Here is an 18,251-nt window from a genome sequence, read left to right on the forward strand (position 1 = left end):
CTACTCAACTGGTGCAGCACCATTTGCAGAATGGGACTTTTGGCGGGCTCAGCAGGGCAGAGACAGCCTGGACAATTCCTATTGGCTTTTGAAAGCCAATAGAATTAGACTCTATTCAAGAGAGTCTATTCTATTGGCTTTCAAAAGCCAATAGAATAAAAGGGAGTAGCACAGCTAAGGAAAAGGGGGAAAAAATGGTGGACTGCGTTGTTTGGCGACCCCCGTGAAATGATCATTCGACCTCAAATGGGGGCCCGACCCACAGGTTGAGAACCACTGGTTTATAATATGTCATACAAAAATACAAAAGAAAGTAGGAAAATAGGGGAGGAAAAAGGGAAGAGAAAAGTGTGAGGCAAGGAGAAAAAAAGAAAAGGCTCTTCCGACTCCCTTTGGTGTAGCAGAATAAGATAATATAATCAGACCTCAACTTTTTACTTTTACATAATAATATAAACTAGCCATTTCTATAACAACAAACCTATTAAGCAGTAAAACCCAAAATCAAAGTTTCATTTTTTTCCACTTCACGCAAAAAGTCCAGAAGAGCTTTCCAAGTAGAAACAAAAGTAATTGTATTTTTTTCTTTGATTAAAGCAGTTGATTTGACCATCTCTGCTAACTCCATCAGCTTTTGCAACATTGTAAAATGTCACAAAAATGTTGTAAAATTCCTACGTGTTATAAAATTCCAACATTGTAAATGTTATTTAAAAATGTTGTAAAATTCCTACAATGAATGATCATCCATTGTAGGAATCAAAGCGTCCCTCCATTTTTGAGCAAAAAGTAATCCTGCTGCCATTAACATAGATAACATCAAAGTTCCAATTTTTTTTCCAAGACATTTTCCATTAAACCCAGAAGAAAAGGTTCTGGTTTTATCTTTATATTCACTTTGAGAATCTTCTCTATTAGAATGTGAATCCTACTCCAATATTTCTTTGCTTTATCACATATCCAGCATCAGTGATAAAAGGTCCCTTCTTTATATTTGCATTTCCAACATTCATTTGAAATACCTTTATACATTCTTGACAAATTATCTGGTATTAAATACCAACAATACATCATCTTATAACAGTTTTTTTTAATTATAATTTAGTGTAAATTATAGATCTTTTGTCCACATATTCTCCCATTGTTCAAGTACATTATATCCAAAGTTTCTTGCCCACTGAGTCACGGAATGCTTTACATATTCATTTTACAAATTCAATAACAATTTATAAATCTTAGCAATATACCATGCAGTAGGATTTCCAATTCATTTTTTGCAAGGTCAACTCTAATTTAAATCTTTCTTTCAATTGTAAATATATAAACCAATGGCAGACATGTCATTCTGATTCTAACTCTGCTTTGAGGAAAGGATCACCAAAATTAAAAGATATTATTTGACCATAAGTCCACCAGTGTAGATTCACTGCCATTTCTTTTCCAAATAAAAAATAAAAAAATCTTCCTAGGGAGACACCAGAGAGGCGTCTTCACAAAAAAACCTTGTTTTATATTTATTTCTAACTCTTGAGATGGCACATCTAACAATATAGTTATTAAAATCAATATTTACTTTAACTTTTTTATACGATAGATAGCCCTCTAAATCAAATAACCTCTTATTCTGAAGATAACCCATTCTTTTAACCAGACCAAACAGCAAACAGCGAAATACAATTTCAAATCTGGTAAACCCAAACCTCCTCTTTCCTTAGGATCTTGCAGTAATTTGTATCTAATTCTTGGGGTTTTTTTCCAATGGAGATATCCATCTGCCATTGTTTAAATGGAGTATCAATTGCAAGTATTGGTGATAGAAAGAGCATCTTTGATAAAACATTTATCTTATTTACAAAAATTCTATCCATTAATGATGGGTAGAATATTTTGATAATAATCTAGGTAAAGGGACAAATTTAATTACTGTCTGGGATTCTAGTAAAGTTGTTATAAGGGATTATTTTATAGAATATAATCAACTAGGGAAGAAAAAATCCCAGGAAAAGCTGCAAAAGATATTGGATGAAATCAGACAGAAAGAAATTGAACTACAAAAGACACCTATGGATTCTAAAATTTTACACCGAATTAAATTGTTACATCAACAACTGTCTATGTTAACAGTTCAAAAAAATAGAAACAAATTTGAACTATATGAGGCAAAGACACTTTGAGTTTGCAAATAAACCTGGAAGATGACTGGCATATAAATTAAAAAAGGAAAGGGAAAAGAGAATGATTGAAAAAATTACATTGAAGATAATAATGTAATAACAGATAATAATCTTATTAAAAAATCATTTCATAATTTTACTCCAATTTTTATAAAAAGCAGGAGCTGGATATGCCTAAAATAGGTGAATACCTATTAATACATTTATCTAAACTTTCACAATCTCAAAGATAATTGATGAATGATCCAATAATTACTTTTGAAATATCAGAAGGTGTTAAAAAAACAAAACAGGTAAAGCTCCAGGTACAGATAGTCTTATGAGCCAATCTTATGTTTTGAGGATGAACTTCTTCAACCATCAAAGGATATAATGAATAACATATTACTGTGGAGAAAGATATCTCAAACTTGGAAAGAAGCTAATATTGCATTATTACAGAAGGAAGTCAAAATGTCACAAGAATAAAGAATTATAGACCAATCTCATTACTAAATAATGACTATAAACTGTTTGCTGCAATTCTGGCAAAAAGACAGAAGGTACTACAAGCAAATAATAACAATAGCAATGACAGTGACAATGACAATAACAATAACAATAAAATAATAGAGTTGGAAGGGACTTTGGAGGTCTTCTAATCCAACCTCCTGCTTTGGCAGAAGTCAGGACACTCTGTACCATTTCAGAAAAATGGTGGTCCAGTCTCTTCTTAAAGCTTCTGGTGTTGGAGCATTCACAACTTCTGGAGGCAGGTTGTTCCATTGATTAATTGTTCTAACTGTTAGGAAATTTCTCCTTAGTTCTAGGTTGCTTCTCTTTTTGATTAGTTTCCATCTGTTGCTTCTTGTCCTGCCTTCAGGTGATTTGGAAAAATAGATTGATTCCCTCTTCTTTGAAGGAACAAGAATTGGACAGCTAAAAATACATATTTAAAATGGTTGTGATGCTCCTAAAATGTAAAGGTTTTTTTCACCTTTAGAGCAGGGGTCCTGAACCACCAGTCCATGGACTGGTACTGCGCTGTGGCATGCCAGAAACTGAACCACACAAACAAGCAAAGCCCCATCCACAGTATGCAGGCAGCACATGAAACCATGTCCTCCCCAGTCCACAGAAAAACCTCTCTCCACGGAATTCATCCCTGTGCCCAAAAGGTAGGGCCATTGCTTTAGAAGTTTTGGTGAACATTGTATTTCATTGGAGAAATTCCAGCACTTGGAATATTTGACTATCAAGTAGGTAGAAAAGTATTCTTTTAACATATTTGCTCTGTTGTTTCACAGAGCACCATTCTGTTTTTTATTCTATCCATTATGTTTCATATAAAAAATGTCTGCAATAAAATGTGATACTCATCATTAAAATTATAATTAAAAAGATTGGATTATTTTAGATTAATTTAGTTTATCTTAGTTGAAATTAGGTTAAATTACATTTTTGAATTTGTATTGATTCTGACTCAAAATAGAAAAGTATAAAGGAAGATTACAATATCTGCTCATAAACAAAAGGTGTCTTTGGTTTGTAAGTAGTTTTCCCTTTGTACCATTTCCACTTGAGACCATATTAATAAGTAGTGAGGATTCAATGGTCCCCAGAAAATTTAGTCTGGGCTAAAAATAGCCCAACATTTTGCTCATATTACTCATCAAGCAGAAAAATGAGAGGATTGCAAATCAAAAGCCGCTCAAAATGAAAGGTTAATATGCTCATGACTTCAAAGTTGTTACTGGGAAGCATTGACAGTGGAATGAAGGTTTGTTTTAATACTCCTATTATTCTGGAAATTGAACTCCTGCCCTTCCAGGTATTTATATCAAATTTGTTGAGAAAGAGTCAAGTCTGCTGTGATTGTATTAGGTTTGACCCTGGGATTTTCTGAGGTATATTCAAAGGTTTGAGTACAACAAGGGGAATTTTGTTTTCTTCATCTTCATTAGGCTTCCAACTACATATGTTATGTTCCAAAATTCTTTTATAAAGAGTTCTAAAATAAGGTTTCTGCAAGTTAAAGCCATTCTGGCATTTGTTCCACCATACTTTAAGGTTGCTTCCATGTTGCTTACTATCATGTTATTGACTTATTCTGAGAGTTGAGTCAACATGTTTTTGGTTCCACATAAGTTTATCTAGAATTCAAGGGGCTGGATTGCTCTTGTTTTGGTGCTTCAACATTTTCCTATTACTGGCTGCAAACTAACTCTGGCTTAGCATCTTCTCTGATCTACCTCTGGTAAAGAAAGCATATTTTACCAATTATTCCAAATTGTTGTAACAATTACTGTGATTACTTTCCTTTGTTTATATAAACATTTCTCACATAACCTGTTCATAATCTTTCTAGACAATTTTCTAATCTATTTTGAGAAAACTTTGATTTGATATTCTCTGTTAAATAAATTGCATACATCAAATTCTTGCCTCAACTCATGTGGTCAACCTCTAAGTTCAAGTAAGCCATTATTCATCTCCTTCCCTCTCCATACACACTTTAAAGTAAAGGCTTCTGTACCATAATAATCATAATAAGAGTTATTGCCAAAAATTCATGATTGAAAAAAGACCATTGTGGTATCCTTCCAAAAATAGAAGTAGAAGGGATGCCAGCTTGCTGGAGAATGTTTCTCCCCATCACATAGACACATAACTTCTCATATTATTTGCTTAAATGTACATAACATAAACTTAAGATATAGCTGAATGATTCTTCTTCTTCTTCTTTTTAGGGAGTAAGACATTATTTCAATCTCTTTTTAAATATCCTATTATTTAACTGGCAGTATAACACATTGATTCATGCAGTGCTTTTTTTGTTAAAAAAAAAAGGTGTCGGAACTCACACACGTCATACAACCTGCCTTGCCTACCTTACAAGGTTCCATCCAAAAAAAGTGCCAGAACTCCATTCTGGGCATTCTATGACAAAAAAAAGCCCTGGATTCATGGTATTCTTTGCCAGTTTTTAATTGTTATTTTGAAGTTTAAAGAGTTATTGAAGATCAGTGTCAGAGTGTTCAATGAAGGACTGGGGGAGTAGAAATAAAGGGAATACTTAATGTGTGAAAGCACTCTAAGGTATACACAATTATTATGAAAGTGTTACAGGTACTGGTGTTTTTCTTGTACTCTGTTCATTCTTTTTTCCCCTAGTTTACAATTTTCCTGTATAAAGTTGTGTACTTTTCATGTAAAGAATTCAAATATTCTCCCCAACTTTTTCTTTTTTTCTTTTTTTTCCTTTCTTTCTTTCTTTCTTTTTTCTCTTTCTTTCTTTCTTTCTTTCTTTCCTCTTTTCATTTTTTCTCTCTTGATATTTCATTGGGATAGAATGAAATGCTCTCTTAAATAGTTTAGGTCTTCAGATGAATCAGATTTAAAAGTCCTTGAGAATACTTCATTTTCTTCAAATGAACTGACCTAGGAATTTCTTTTTTCCTTTGACATAGGCAGAGTTTGATATAACTGTAGCTATACCCTTATTCCTTGGTAAGAGTAATTTATTTCTAAAGGCCCACCTAAAGTTGTTTGAATGTACTCTGTGTGTGTGTGTGCTAACATAAAAAGAATTAAGAAATTAATTATATATATATATATTTAAAAAGGCCCATAAAAACTGATATTTTGGTATCATAATAATAGATGAGATATCAAACTGTGTTCATTAATATCCCTTTTGTATTTATGTGAGCACAAAAGGAAGCTAAATTTGTAATTGTACAAATAAGATGGGTGAGTGGATCTAAAGTGTTTGTCTGTTTGTCTGTCTGTCTATCTGTCTGTCTGTCTGTCCTCCTGCCTGCCTGCTCATCTGTCCATCCATCCATCCATCCATCCATCTATCCACCCACCCACCCATCCTACTTATTAATTAGTTTTATATCTATCGTTTTCTGTACAAGCTCTAAGTGTCACACTGCCTTCTAGGTTTTAGTTTTTGATTTTTTTTAACCATGAGAAGAACCTTATGAGCTAGTGTAAAATCACCCCATGAGCTTGCTTGCTGATGATAAATTTAATCTAAATTTAATACCTAGTCTAAATCTTAATCACTTCACCATACTGGATCTCCTAATGTCTTTCCCAGAATGTTATGACAAATAAAGTAGCAAATAAATTATTTTATTTTTTAATAAACCATTACAACATTGTGGGAATGTTTATGACTGCAGCAATAATTGGAAATGTGGTTAATGAAACTGCAAATATATTTATCTCTAAGAAGCAGCAGGATTAATTTGCATATCTGTGACAAAACAGTAACAAGGCATGTGGACAATTGAAGTCCTTTATGTCAGAACCAGTTATCTAAAATAACTTTGTTAGATACATTTTTTTAACAAAGGAAATGCAATTTTTTTAGATTACAGTTTTAATCTGATTGATATAATTCAAAGACAGGCAAATATTTACTGTAACATAATTGTTAAATCAAACTGTAATTTTATGGTTCTCATCCTTTCCCCAAAAAATGTAGACATGTAATACTGGCATTCTCTTAATATTATCCAGATATAATATTAGTAGCCAAAAGGTAGGTAAGAGGTAGAACATTGGGGACAAAGGACTGACTTCCTGTTTCTGCATGAAATGATTATGTAATCATTTCATAAATCACACCAGGTAATAGTAGTCCAGAATACAATAAATTAAAAGCATAGTAGTTTACCCTCTGACTATTCAGTTGCCCAAATAATCCAAACAAATGTACAATACCATGATGCGAAACATATCTTAAGTAGTCATAGACCAATTTCCCTAGATGAAAAATTAATCCTACCTGATCAGAAGCTCAATATTAAATATGTTCATTGATAGGGTCTCCTTTCCTAATGGCAATCCTAGTAAAATGCAGATCTATGCCATTCAACAGTATCTCAACATATTATCAGAAATTTAAATCCAATGGCCATAAATATTTAATTACCTTACTATGTTTCTTTTTCTCTATATACAGTTCATGTTTATGAAATCTGCCTGAGGAATCCTATTGTGTTCATTGGAGAGAAATCAGTAGCAAAATGGAAACAAAGAATCATACCAGTCTTAGAGAATTTATTCTTTGGGGGTTAACAGATGACCCTAAACTTCAAATCATGTTCTTTGTGGCAGGACTGTTGATCTACATTGTTACTTTAACAGGCAATTTGATCATAATTATTTTGATAAAGATTGACCAGAGCCTCCATATTCCCATGTACTTCTTATTGAGCAATCTGTCCTGTACAGAGATTTGTTACATCACCACTACCATGCCAAATTTATTGTGGGACCTCGTCTCAGAGACCAAGACCATTTCCTTTACTGGTTGCTTTCTCCAAATGTACTTTTTCCTGACTACTGCTGCCACAGAAGGTGCCCTCCTTTCTGTCATGGCATATGATCGTTATGCAGCCATCTGCCAGCCATTGCTCTACCCTTTACTCATGAGTCAGCCTCTCTGCCAGTGTCTGGTGGCATGCTCATGGGCTATTGGAAATCTTAATGCCATTGTCAATACTGCCTTTGTTTTCTCCCTGAACTTTTGTAGTTCCAATAAAATAATGCATTTCTTTTGTGACATTCCACCTCTTCTGCATTTATCCTGTTCTGATATTTCCCTTGTTGAGCTGGTGACATTCATTGTCTCAGGGAGTATTATGATAACCACTGTCTCCTTCATTACCCTCTCCTACTTCTTTATAATCTCTGCAGTGCTCAAAATCCGTACAACTCAGGGCAAAATCAAGACATTCTCCACTTGTGCCTCCCACCTTACAGTAGTTAGTATCTTCTACAGCACTGCTATCTTTACTTACATGCGTCCATCCTCTAGTCACTCAGTAGAACAAGACTGCTTATTCTCTCTGAGGTATACAGTACTCGTTCCTTTGCTGAATCCTCTGATCTACAGTTTTAAAAACAAGGAAATGCAAGCATCATTTTTTAATGTGATTAAAAAAAAGAAAATTTTCAGCTCTAAAAGTTCTTGCATCAAACAAAAAAATTAATGTAATTCATTGTGAAATGCCCATGAATAAACTGACAGAGTTTGACTACTTGTTCTCCTTTATATATCTTTCTAAATCAGTTTTTGAGAGTTAAAAAAAATAAAAATATTGGTGTACATTAATGGGTACAATTGGAAGAGCAGGAAAGGAATATTGGTTATCCAGTGATAGTATATTCCCATAAAACTGGTAACACACTCCTTTTATACACTCTATATACAGACCTACATACAAACACCTGCGAAAACCTCAGAAAACAAAATATATATATTTGTTTTCTGAGGTTTTTGCGGGTATTTGTATGTAGGTCTTTGGTTGTTCGGGTTTTCTCCCACGTAAAATTGGAAGTGTCTTGGCGACATTTCGACGAAGTCCCATTCGTCATCTTCAGGCTGGTGCTTTCAACTTCGTGCTTTGAGCAGCAATTTGTGGTCTTAGCTGTTTATTCCTTTTAACTGCCAGTGGGGGTATGAACTGATTGGGTGGGAGCTTGGCTGTGTTCTGATTGGGTGGAGGTGTGTTCTGAATGGTTAGGGGCTTGGCTGTGCTCTGATTGGCTGGGGGAGTGTTCTGTTTGGTTGTGCTCAGGTTAGTCTGAGTTGCAGAGGGGTTTAAGATTTTGGGCTGCCTTGCTATTTTCTGGCTTCACGTTCATGGTCATGCCTCCTTTTCATGGAGGGTGTCAGTTTGCTTCATGTATGGATTGGAGGGGTTTAAAGTGGCTAATGATGCAGCTGTGGTCTGGCTTCTGGTTTGTGGTCATGCCTCGTCATCGGTGTGGCTTTGGGTTTGTTTTTTGTATATATACATACATACATACACACACACACATATATGTAGGTCTTTGGTTATTCGGGTTTTCTCCTGTGTAAAATTGGAAGTGTCTTGGTGACGTTTTCGACGAAGTTCCATTTGTCATCTTCAGGCTGGTGTTTTCAGCTTCGTGCTTCAAGGAGCTTCAACAGCCTACACCCCAAAATACAGTTCACCCCTGCAACTCAGACTAACCTGAGCACAACAAAACCCCCACCCAAACAGAACACTCCCCCAGCCAATCAGAGCACAGCCAACCCCCCAGCCAATCAGAGCACAGCCAACCCCCCAGCCAATAGAGCACAGCCAAGCTCCTAACCAATCAGAACACACCTCCATCCAATCAGAACACAACCAAGCTCTCATCCAATCAGTTCATACCCCCACTGGCAGTTAAAAGGAGGAAACAGCTAAAATCACACATTGCTCCTAGAAGCATGAAGTCGAAAGCACCAGCCTGAAGATGACAAATGAGACTTCGTCGAAACGTCGCCAAGGCACTTCCAATTTTATGTGGGAGAAAACCCAAATAACCAAAGACCTACATATATATATATATATATATATATATATATATATATATATATATATATATTTAGGTTGCTAACAAAGAATAAAGAGAGAACTGGTATAGCTATTTCGAGTTCCATTAACTCTCTTCAGCCAGACTTACTCTTCTGAGATTCGAACCTGGGCTTATCTGCATGCTAGGCAGTTGTTATAACCTCTAAGCCACAGGTTCTCTCCCACTCTGTTAGCTATCAGGAGAGAGACAGGGGGAGGAGATTTTTACCTTGAATGTGCACCCTGTCAGTCCAAATATGGGAGAAAGAAATCTTCTTTCTTTTTCTTTTCTTTTGCCTTATCAGATCAATCTAGAGCCATCCACAAGCAGCAGTTGCCAACTGCGACATCATTTTACATTTTTAGGTTGCTAACAAAGAATAAAGAGAGAACTGGTATAGCTATTTTCGAGTTCCTTTAACTCTCTTCAGCCAGACTTACTCTTTTGAGATTCGAACCTGGGCTTATCTGCATGCTAGGCAGTTGTTATAACCTCTAAGCCACAGGTTCTCTCCCACTCTGTTAGCTATCAGGAGAGAGACAGGGGGAGGAGATTTTTACCTTGAATGTGCACCCTGTCAGCCCAAATATGGGAGAAAGAAATCTTCTTTCTTTTTCTTTTCTTTTGCCTGTATCAGCTCAATCTAGAACCATCCACATATATATATACTAAAAATGCAAATCCCGGGTATATTCATGTTGAGAGAAGTAGTCGAACACCAGGATAAATAAAAACAACTGTTTAATAAACTAACAACTGTTTGATAAACTTAGCTTTCGTCGGCTAATTGCCAATGTCATCAGAGTGGAATGCCAGAAGTTTGAAAGCCTGCTCATAAGATTGGCAGTTAAAAAGCCTGCTCATAACAACTGTTTGATAAACTTAGCTTTCGTCGGCTAACTGTCAACGTCATCAGAGTGGAATGCCAGAAGTTTAAAAAGCCTGCTCATAAGACTGCTTATAGAACGCATTACTGGTCTGCCCGCCCCAGCTGACCATATTACTTCTAATAGTCTTGCATCCATCTGTATATTTGTATATTTGTAAGTTCAGGGATCACCGCCTCTCTTATTGCCGCTCTCTTTGCCTACTTTGGGGGTATCTAGCTACACTTTGCTATAGGATGATCCCCTAGTGCATCCTGTCTTGTGGCCATCCCTTGTTATGAGTGTGGCACTCCGCTTCCCATCATTGACTCCTGTAGGAATCATGCTAGGGATTTCTCCCCTTTTGCCAGTCATATTTATTTGCTGTTGTATGAGACAGCAGTTCTGGTCTTGCATAGGCTGTACCCATTGTACTCGTTGTGGGTTGTTGCGTTGTTGTTCCCACTTCCTTAGTTCTGATAAGCAGGCAGTTAATCTATGTGGTGATTAATTGAATGTTCATCCGACAGCCAAGCCTCCTTCAGTAATCGGCCACCTTTGGAGACATCCTGTGCGATGGCCTCCACCCCGGCAAGGTCAAATGTATGATTGTTGTTGGCCATATGGACACACACCTGCAAGCGTTGCTCATGTCGTTTAATGGCCAGTTTGTGTTCATGGATTCTAGTTCCAAGCCATTTGGTTGTCTCCCCAATATAATTGCAGTGACAATCCTTAAATTTCACTCTATATATCACTGAAGATCTTTCTTCATTGGGGAGTGGATCTTTGGGGCATATTATTTTGGCACGAAGAGTTTGATTTGGCTTATGGACAATACTAATGTTATATGGTGCCAATATTCGTGCCGTCACCTCTGATACCCCATTGATGTATGGCAGAGTTGTCCATGTCATAGTGGTGCCTGTGTGTTGTATTCTGCGAGGTTCATATGGTCTGCTGTATCGTCTGATGAAATCAAATGAATAGCCATTTTGTCTGCAAACACGGTATAGATGATTCCTCTCCTCAACTTTTGCCCTATCCATGTTGCAGTGAGTGTTCACATGCTTAAATAGCGTTCTGATACAGCCTATTTTGTGTGACATGGAATGATTACTCCTGTAGTGTAAAATTCTGTCTGTATGCGTTGGTTTTCGGTGGACGGTTGTGTGGAGAGTGCCATCAGGCTGACGGCTAACTAGGACATCTAAAAAAGCAAGTGTGCCATTGATTTCTTCCTCCGCTGTAAAGCGAATATCTGGGTAAACTGAATTTAAATCTCTCATGAACTTAGCGCTATCTTGCTTTTTGATGACAGCAAAAGTGTCATCCACATATCTAACCCAAAATTTGGGGCGATGCACGGACATCACTTCAGCTTCAAGCTGTTGCAGGACCACCTCCGCAATGACTCCCAAAATTGGGGATCCCATCGGCATGTCTTTCACCTGCTCGTAGATGTAAAATATGTTTTAAGGCACAGGTTCATGAGTTGGATGAGGTCCTCGATGCAGAGTGAGTCCTGATGTCACCCTTCCTCTTGTTGCAGGCAGCTCCTTATTACTGCAATAGCTAGGTCTTGTGGAATCGAGATAAAGAGTGAGGTTACATCAAAAGATACTAAGACCTCATCCTACTCCACTCTTAGCGATTTTATCCTGCTCAGGAACTCTTCTGATGATTTCACTGTGGTTTCACTGTTCTCCACCAAATATCTAATCCATCCGCTTAGCCATTTGGCCAAACCCAAAGTCGGTGTGTCCCTAAATGATACAATCAGTCGCAATGGGACCCCTTCCTTATGGATTTTTGGAAGCCCATAAAACCTGGCCATGGCTGAATCTCTAGGGCGTATTAGCTAAGACATCGTCACTGATTTTGCCCTGTTTTTTAAATTTCTCTGCTAATTTGTTCAGCTGGTTTTTAAGAGTGGTCATCGGGTCTTTCGTGATTATACGGTAGGCGCTGGTATCATTGAGCAATTCATGAGCTTTAAGGATGTATTCTGGCTTATTCATGATGACAGTTGCCCTGCTCTTGTCAGCCAGCAAGATGACAATGGTACTGTCATCTCGCAGTTGTTTCAAGGCTTCCTTCTCCATGACAGATAGGGCATGGCATTGTCTATGGCCCATAAGCAGCCCTGTGACATGTTGTCTAATTGAGTTCTTGGCCTCATTGTTGGCTCCAATCTGCTGAATAGTAGGTTCTAAGGCTGCAACAAAATCGATGGACCATGCATCCGTTAAATTGTGACCCGTGTCGCGTTGCAATAGTCTAGTCTGTCCATAAGCCAGGGTTTTTGATGACAAATTGTGGACTAGTTTATTAGTGTGGCTGCGGTTATCCAATGCTCTCAAGATCTGCATTTTGCGTCGGAGTACTTCAGCTTTGTGTTGGCTTGCCCTCGCTGAGGCATGGTGTATATGGTGGTTGAGGGCTTGATAGTGTTGGTGTGTTAATACATTGCGACAATCAACCAATGGAATACTTTGCCTTCAGATGTTGCAGGAGCTTAATCATTGGAGGCTTTGAAGAGGAGACTGGACTGCCATCTGTCAGAAATTGTGTAGGGTCTCCTGCTTGGGTGGGGGGTTGGACTAGATGACCTACAAGGTCTCTTTCAACTCTGTTATTCTAATTCTAATCTCCTGCCTCCTAATTTTTCCCACAACAATCCTGTGAAGTATAATCCTACTCCACCTCAATTCTTGATTGTAGATTCAAATGATCAGAGTTGATAACAATGTAAATTTTGACTGTAATTAATTATGGAGAAGATAAATCCTGTTTCCACTCCTCTTTTTATCAAAAGACAAAATAATTGAAAACTTCTGTAGATCTAAACTCTGTAATGACAGCGGTAAATATAACACAAGAATGTAGACATGTTTTGTCAAACCAGGGGTGTCAAACTCGCAACGTCATGTGACATGTCACGACATATCATGACTTTTTTTCCATTGCCGGTAATGGGGTGGGTGCTGTTTCAGCATGATGCATCTGGCCTGTGAGCCAGCAGTTTGATACCCCTCTGTCAAACTGTTAAATCCGTGTTATCTTTTAAAATTTAATTTTAATAATATTGGAACTGAATAAAATGTAAAACTTCAGAAAACAGACCTGGAAATTATTATGTAATCTGAGATCCTACAAGCATTCTTGATAATCCTATCTGATCTACTTTCTATAAAACCAAAGAACCATAAAATAGTCTTAAGTCTTGACTCATTCAGTTGGGTTTTTGAACTGCTAGCTCAGTTTAGCTTGTAATGAAGCCATCTGCACGGAGACGACTTCCCTTTATGATGTCATGCTGATGCTAATTATCTTTGCATGAGTTGTAAATACTGGTAAGCCTAACAGCTTTGTAAGTGCAAATGCTTTCTAAGTTTTGAATATATACTAGTCAATTATTTATTTCCATTCCTTGTTTTCACTAAGAAACAAGGATAACAAAACTAATGGGTTTTTTAAATAGTAATTACTTAATGTAGCCCCAGGGAAATTGACACTGAAAACAGCTACAGTATAAATGTAGATATAATAGAAATTCAGTAGAAGTGTAAATAAAAGAAAATTCTAAGTGAGAAATAAAAGATAGTGTGGGAAAAAAAAGAATATGCAGAACTTACCTGAATGATAAATGAAAACAAACTGACATTTTAAAGTGGTACATGAAGTACTTAATACATTTTACAATAGATCTGACATCCCTAGGTTACACTGAATTCAATTGGATTTAATGCAAGGTAAGATACTATATGATTTTAACTTCATTCAGTCTTAATTCTTATTAAAGATCTGTTTTCTAAAGAATACAAGTATCAACTTGAATGATTCATGGTTACAGAGATTAAAAATGGGATCTTTATTTTTCAATTTTGATTTTTCCAAAATGTTATGTTTTATTTTCCTTTCAAGATATTTTTTTAATGTAACTTCAGTACAAAAGAACTCAAAGCAAGCAAAAAAGTCTTTATTTCAGAAACTTGCACAAGCTGAATAATTTTTTCACTACTTACTCCATGGATGGAAGGGCAGAAAGAAATATCATTATCTCAGAGATTTGAAAGCAAAAAGATTGACTGCTTTCAGTTTGTATGATCAATCTACTTTCTTTCAGAGGAAACAAAGTAAAAGTATGCAGTGTAAAACATAGAAGTATTCCTAAATCTATTTTTGATTTAGAAAAACCTGTACAGGTTATAATCATTAAATAGGCACAGCACAGTAGATTTCAACTTTTTGAACTTGGACTGATCTTTAACTCAAGTCTACATCTGAGAACCTACTTCTTAATATTTTATCCATTAATATGAGGGTGAAAAGTGGCTATTATGATATGTGTTAGATAAAGTTCAGATCACAACTTAGTCATGTGCTGTCAAACCATGAGCTGCACACTAATACATCAATTACAGGCAATGACAATAGATAGAGTATTGGAAGAATATACTGAGTAAAATTCCATTTATGGAAAACGGATCAGAAAGGAGGATCTAAGTACAGCTGGGTAACACTTGAAAAAAGCTGACCATCAATTAGCAGTATTCTTCTGCTTCTTCCATTTTTAGGGCCACTAGCAGTCAAAACCACAGTGAGTGAAACAGCATCAAGCAAATCTGCACACTAAGGCAAGACGAAATTGAGAAAGATTCATTTCAAGTATTACTTAATCGCAACAAACCAATACTTCAACCCTGAGCTACACACATTATCTACTATTATATTTAAGAATTCATTAATTAAGATGCTGGATCTGCAAAATAAATTCAGATCTTGGAATCTGATCACATACTTTGTGCATTTGTGTGTCTTTCTAATGCAAAATGTCTGTGCTGCAGGTACTTCTTTTATTAAGGGAAACATTGAGGTTCTTGTTCTGGATGGAAATTTCCAATTTTTTTTTCTAAATCTACCTTTCAATGGGGATTCAGTGGACCAATTTCCACTGTAGCCCTCTATGGCTCTGAAGCCAATTTTCAAGATGCATAATGATCATTCTAGTCAGTGCCAATACTGGAAATCATTTTTGTCTCTCATATTATTTCTTCTTGCATTTGCTCTAACCTACTTCTGTTGGTTTTCAACAAAAACCTAACAATTTCATATATATATATATTATCTTTGTGTTTACACTATAATGTAGCCTAAACTTTGATCCTGGTCTCCCTTACTGAAAGCATTACAACCAGCTCCTCCAAAAGTCTTTTCTTCTGTCCCAGAGCTGCTTCAAAAAGTTACCAGGGAATTATAATGTTTAATGGAACAGAAGTAGGCAGGTGAAATTGTTGCATTTTATCCCTTTATGATGCAATCCTTTTCAGAGTAGCCTTAGTTTTTCAAGCCCTGAGATCTGGATCACAAGGGTAGATAGATCCCATTTATCTGATCCAAATATTTATCATGGTAAACATTTCTATTTTCATGACAGAAATTATGAGATTGTCCAAAGTACTCGAAGGCAGGACAAGAAGGAATGGATTGAAACTAATCAAGGAGAGAACCAACCTAGAACTAAGGAGAAATTTCTGACAGTTAGAACAATTAATCAGTGGAACAACTTGCCTCCAGAAGTTATGGGTGTTCCAGTATTGGAGTTTTTTAAGAAGAGATTGGATAATCATTTGCCTGAAATGGTATAAGGTTTCCTGCTTGAGCAGGAGTTGGACTAGAAGATTTCCAAGGTCCTTTATATTCTGTTAAACTAAACTAAAGAGGGGAAATTGTTCTAGCTCTGTTTTCTATTTCTGAGACTTTCTAGAATTATTGTATGACACTAAGATGTTGAGCCCCTTTATGGATTACTGCCTTGTCGTGGCTGGATGGAGTCACTGAAGCAGTAGGTGTGAATTTAAATGGACTCCAGAAGATGGTAGAGGACAGGAAGACCTGGAGGGACATTGTCCATGGGGTCGCGACGGGTCGGACACGACTTCGCAATTAACAACAACAAGATGTTGAGAAGACTGTGTGTTTATATAATTAGATTAAATATTTCATATCCCCCTGCCTGACATTTAGGTTCCTGAAGAATCTGCCAGTAGTTTCTCACTTTTAAGAAGTAAGAATGATGGAAGTTTATGGGCACTGCTTTTCTATTGCTGTACCTGCCCTTTGGAATATCCTTGTCCCTGATATGAAGTTAGGTTCCCCTCTATTAGCTTTTTAGACATTACTGAAAATAGAGTTAAAATAGAGGAACGCTTTTAAAGAGTGCACGGGTTACAAATTTACAAATAAACGAAACAGAAATAAGTACTAAACGCTTTCAAATTTTAATGTAGAGTAAAACACTCAGATTCATTGAATCAATTGTGACATACCTACAAAATTGACAAATTGAAAGAAACTGAAATTAATAGGTTCCCAATCCTTACTTCAAATTATCTAGGGTTTAATGGTGCTTGTGTTAGTAATTGGGAATTGGAACAGGAACATTTTTCTTGATCAGCTTAAGGTTCAACATTCTTGGCAAGAAACCCCCAAAGCAGGAGGTTTTAATGTTCTGGTGCAAATTGGCCAGTGGCCTGCCAGCTCAATACAGCTGATTTTTTATTCTGATCTAGATCTGCTGCTTAAATGTGAAGCTGCTCTGATGACAAGAAGTAATGCACAAAACTGATTTACAAATTAACTATTAATTGACAGATTTTTTTTACCACTATCACTTCTGGGTAGTATCAGCATTGGTTGGTAAAATAGATGAGAACTCTTCAAGCCCAAGAAGATGAAATAATCTAATAAAAGATGGACATCAAGCAGACAGAAAATCAGAACCAGATAAGTGTCACAGAATTTCTTTTAATTTCTTTTCTCTATTGACCCAAACAACCAGACTCTTCTCTTTGTCATAGGTCTGTTTCTCTATTTGTTTACTTTAACTGGGAATCTAACCATTATTACACTGATTAGGATAGATCAGCATCTCCAAACTCCTATGTACTTGCTACTTGGCAATCTTTCTTTTGTTGAGATCTGCTACATTTCCACTTCCCAAAATGCTGTGGGATCTCTTGTCAGGGGACAAAACCATCTCCTACATAGGTTGTGCATTACAATTGTATTTTTTTGGCGCTTTAGGGGCCACAGAATGTGTACTTCTCTCAACCATGGCATATGATCGTTATGTAGCTATCTGCCACCCCTTGCACTACACTGTTCTAGTCAACCGAACAATAAGTCAGCATTTGTTGGCAGCCTCCTGGAGTATTGGCCTCTTGAATTCCACTATTACTATAGCCATGGTCTTTTCCTTACATTTCTGCCACTCCAATGAAATCAAACACTTTTTCTGTGACATTCCTCCCTTACTACGCTTATCTTGCTCTGACATCTTTATCAGCCAGATGGTGATTTTCACCATATCTGGGGGCATTATGATTGTGTCATTCAGCCTGATCCTTCTTTCCTATATATTCATTGTCTCCTCTGTTCTCAAAATCTGCATTACTCATGGCAGGATAAAATCATTTTCTACCTGTGGATCACATCTCACTGTAGTGAGCATATTTTATGGCACCATCATCTACACCTACGTACGTCCTTCATCTGCTCACTCTATAGAAGAAGACTCCCTCATTTCAGTACTATATGCCATCATTACACCACTGCTCAACCCCCTGATCTATAGTTTAAGAAATAAGGAAGTCCAGGTTCTCTTTGGAAAGCTCTTGGGAAAAGCAAGTTATAGTTGGAAGTTTTTATAGCTGAATTAAGACCCATACAAAATCATTAAAATAATTGATATAAAGAAAAATCATGTTTTATCTCTAATAATTTCATAATAATGCAGTTTAAATAATAAAAGAAACTAACTTCACAATGGATGCCTTAG

The 18,251-nt window shown here is 36.5% G+C and overlaps 2 protein-coding genes and 1 pseudogene across 3 annotated transcripts in view; 2 read left to right on the forward strand and 1 right to left on the reverse strand.

Moving 5' to 3' along the window:
• Positions 1–18,251, reverse strand: part of LOC120301668 (olfactory receptor 14A16-like) — a 54,399-nt gene that overhangs the window by 31,437 nt on the left and 4,711 nt on the right. For both annotated transcript variants that reach the window (XR_005554975.1, XR_005554973.1), the window contains exon 3: positions 7,973–8,061. The gene's annotated coding sequence lies outside the window, so the exon portion shown is untranslated. The remainder of the gene's footprint in view (positions 1–7,972; positions 8,062–18,251) is intronic.
• LOC120301661 (olfactory receptor 5F1-like) lies at positions 7,196–8,164 on the forward strand. Its single transcript, XM_039329182.1, has one exon. The coding sequence runs from the start codon at positions 7,196–7,198 to the stop codon at positions 8,162–8,164; it is 969 nt and encodes a 322-aa protein (XP_039185116.1).
• On the forward strand, positions 17,165–18,123 carry LOC120301662 (annotated as a pseudogene).

Source organism: Crotalus tigris, unplaced genomic scaffold (genome assembly GCF_016545835.1).
Source record: "Crotalus tigris isolate CLP2741 ecotype Arizona unplaced genomic scaffold, ASM1654583v1 scf7180000024390.453493, whole genome shotgun sequence".
Classification (NCBI taxonomy): Eukaryota; Metazoa; Chordata; class Lepidosauria; order Squamata; family Viperidae; genus Crotalus; species Crotalus tigris.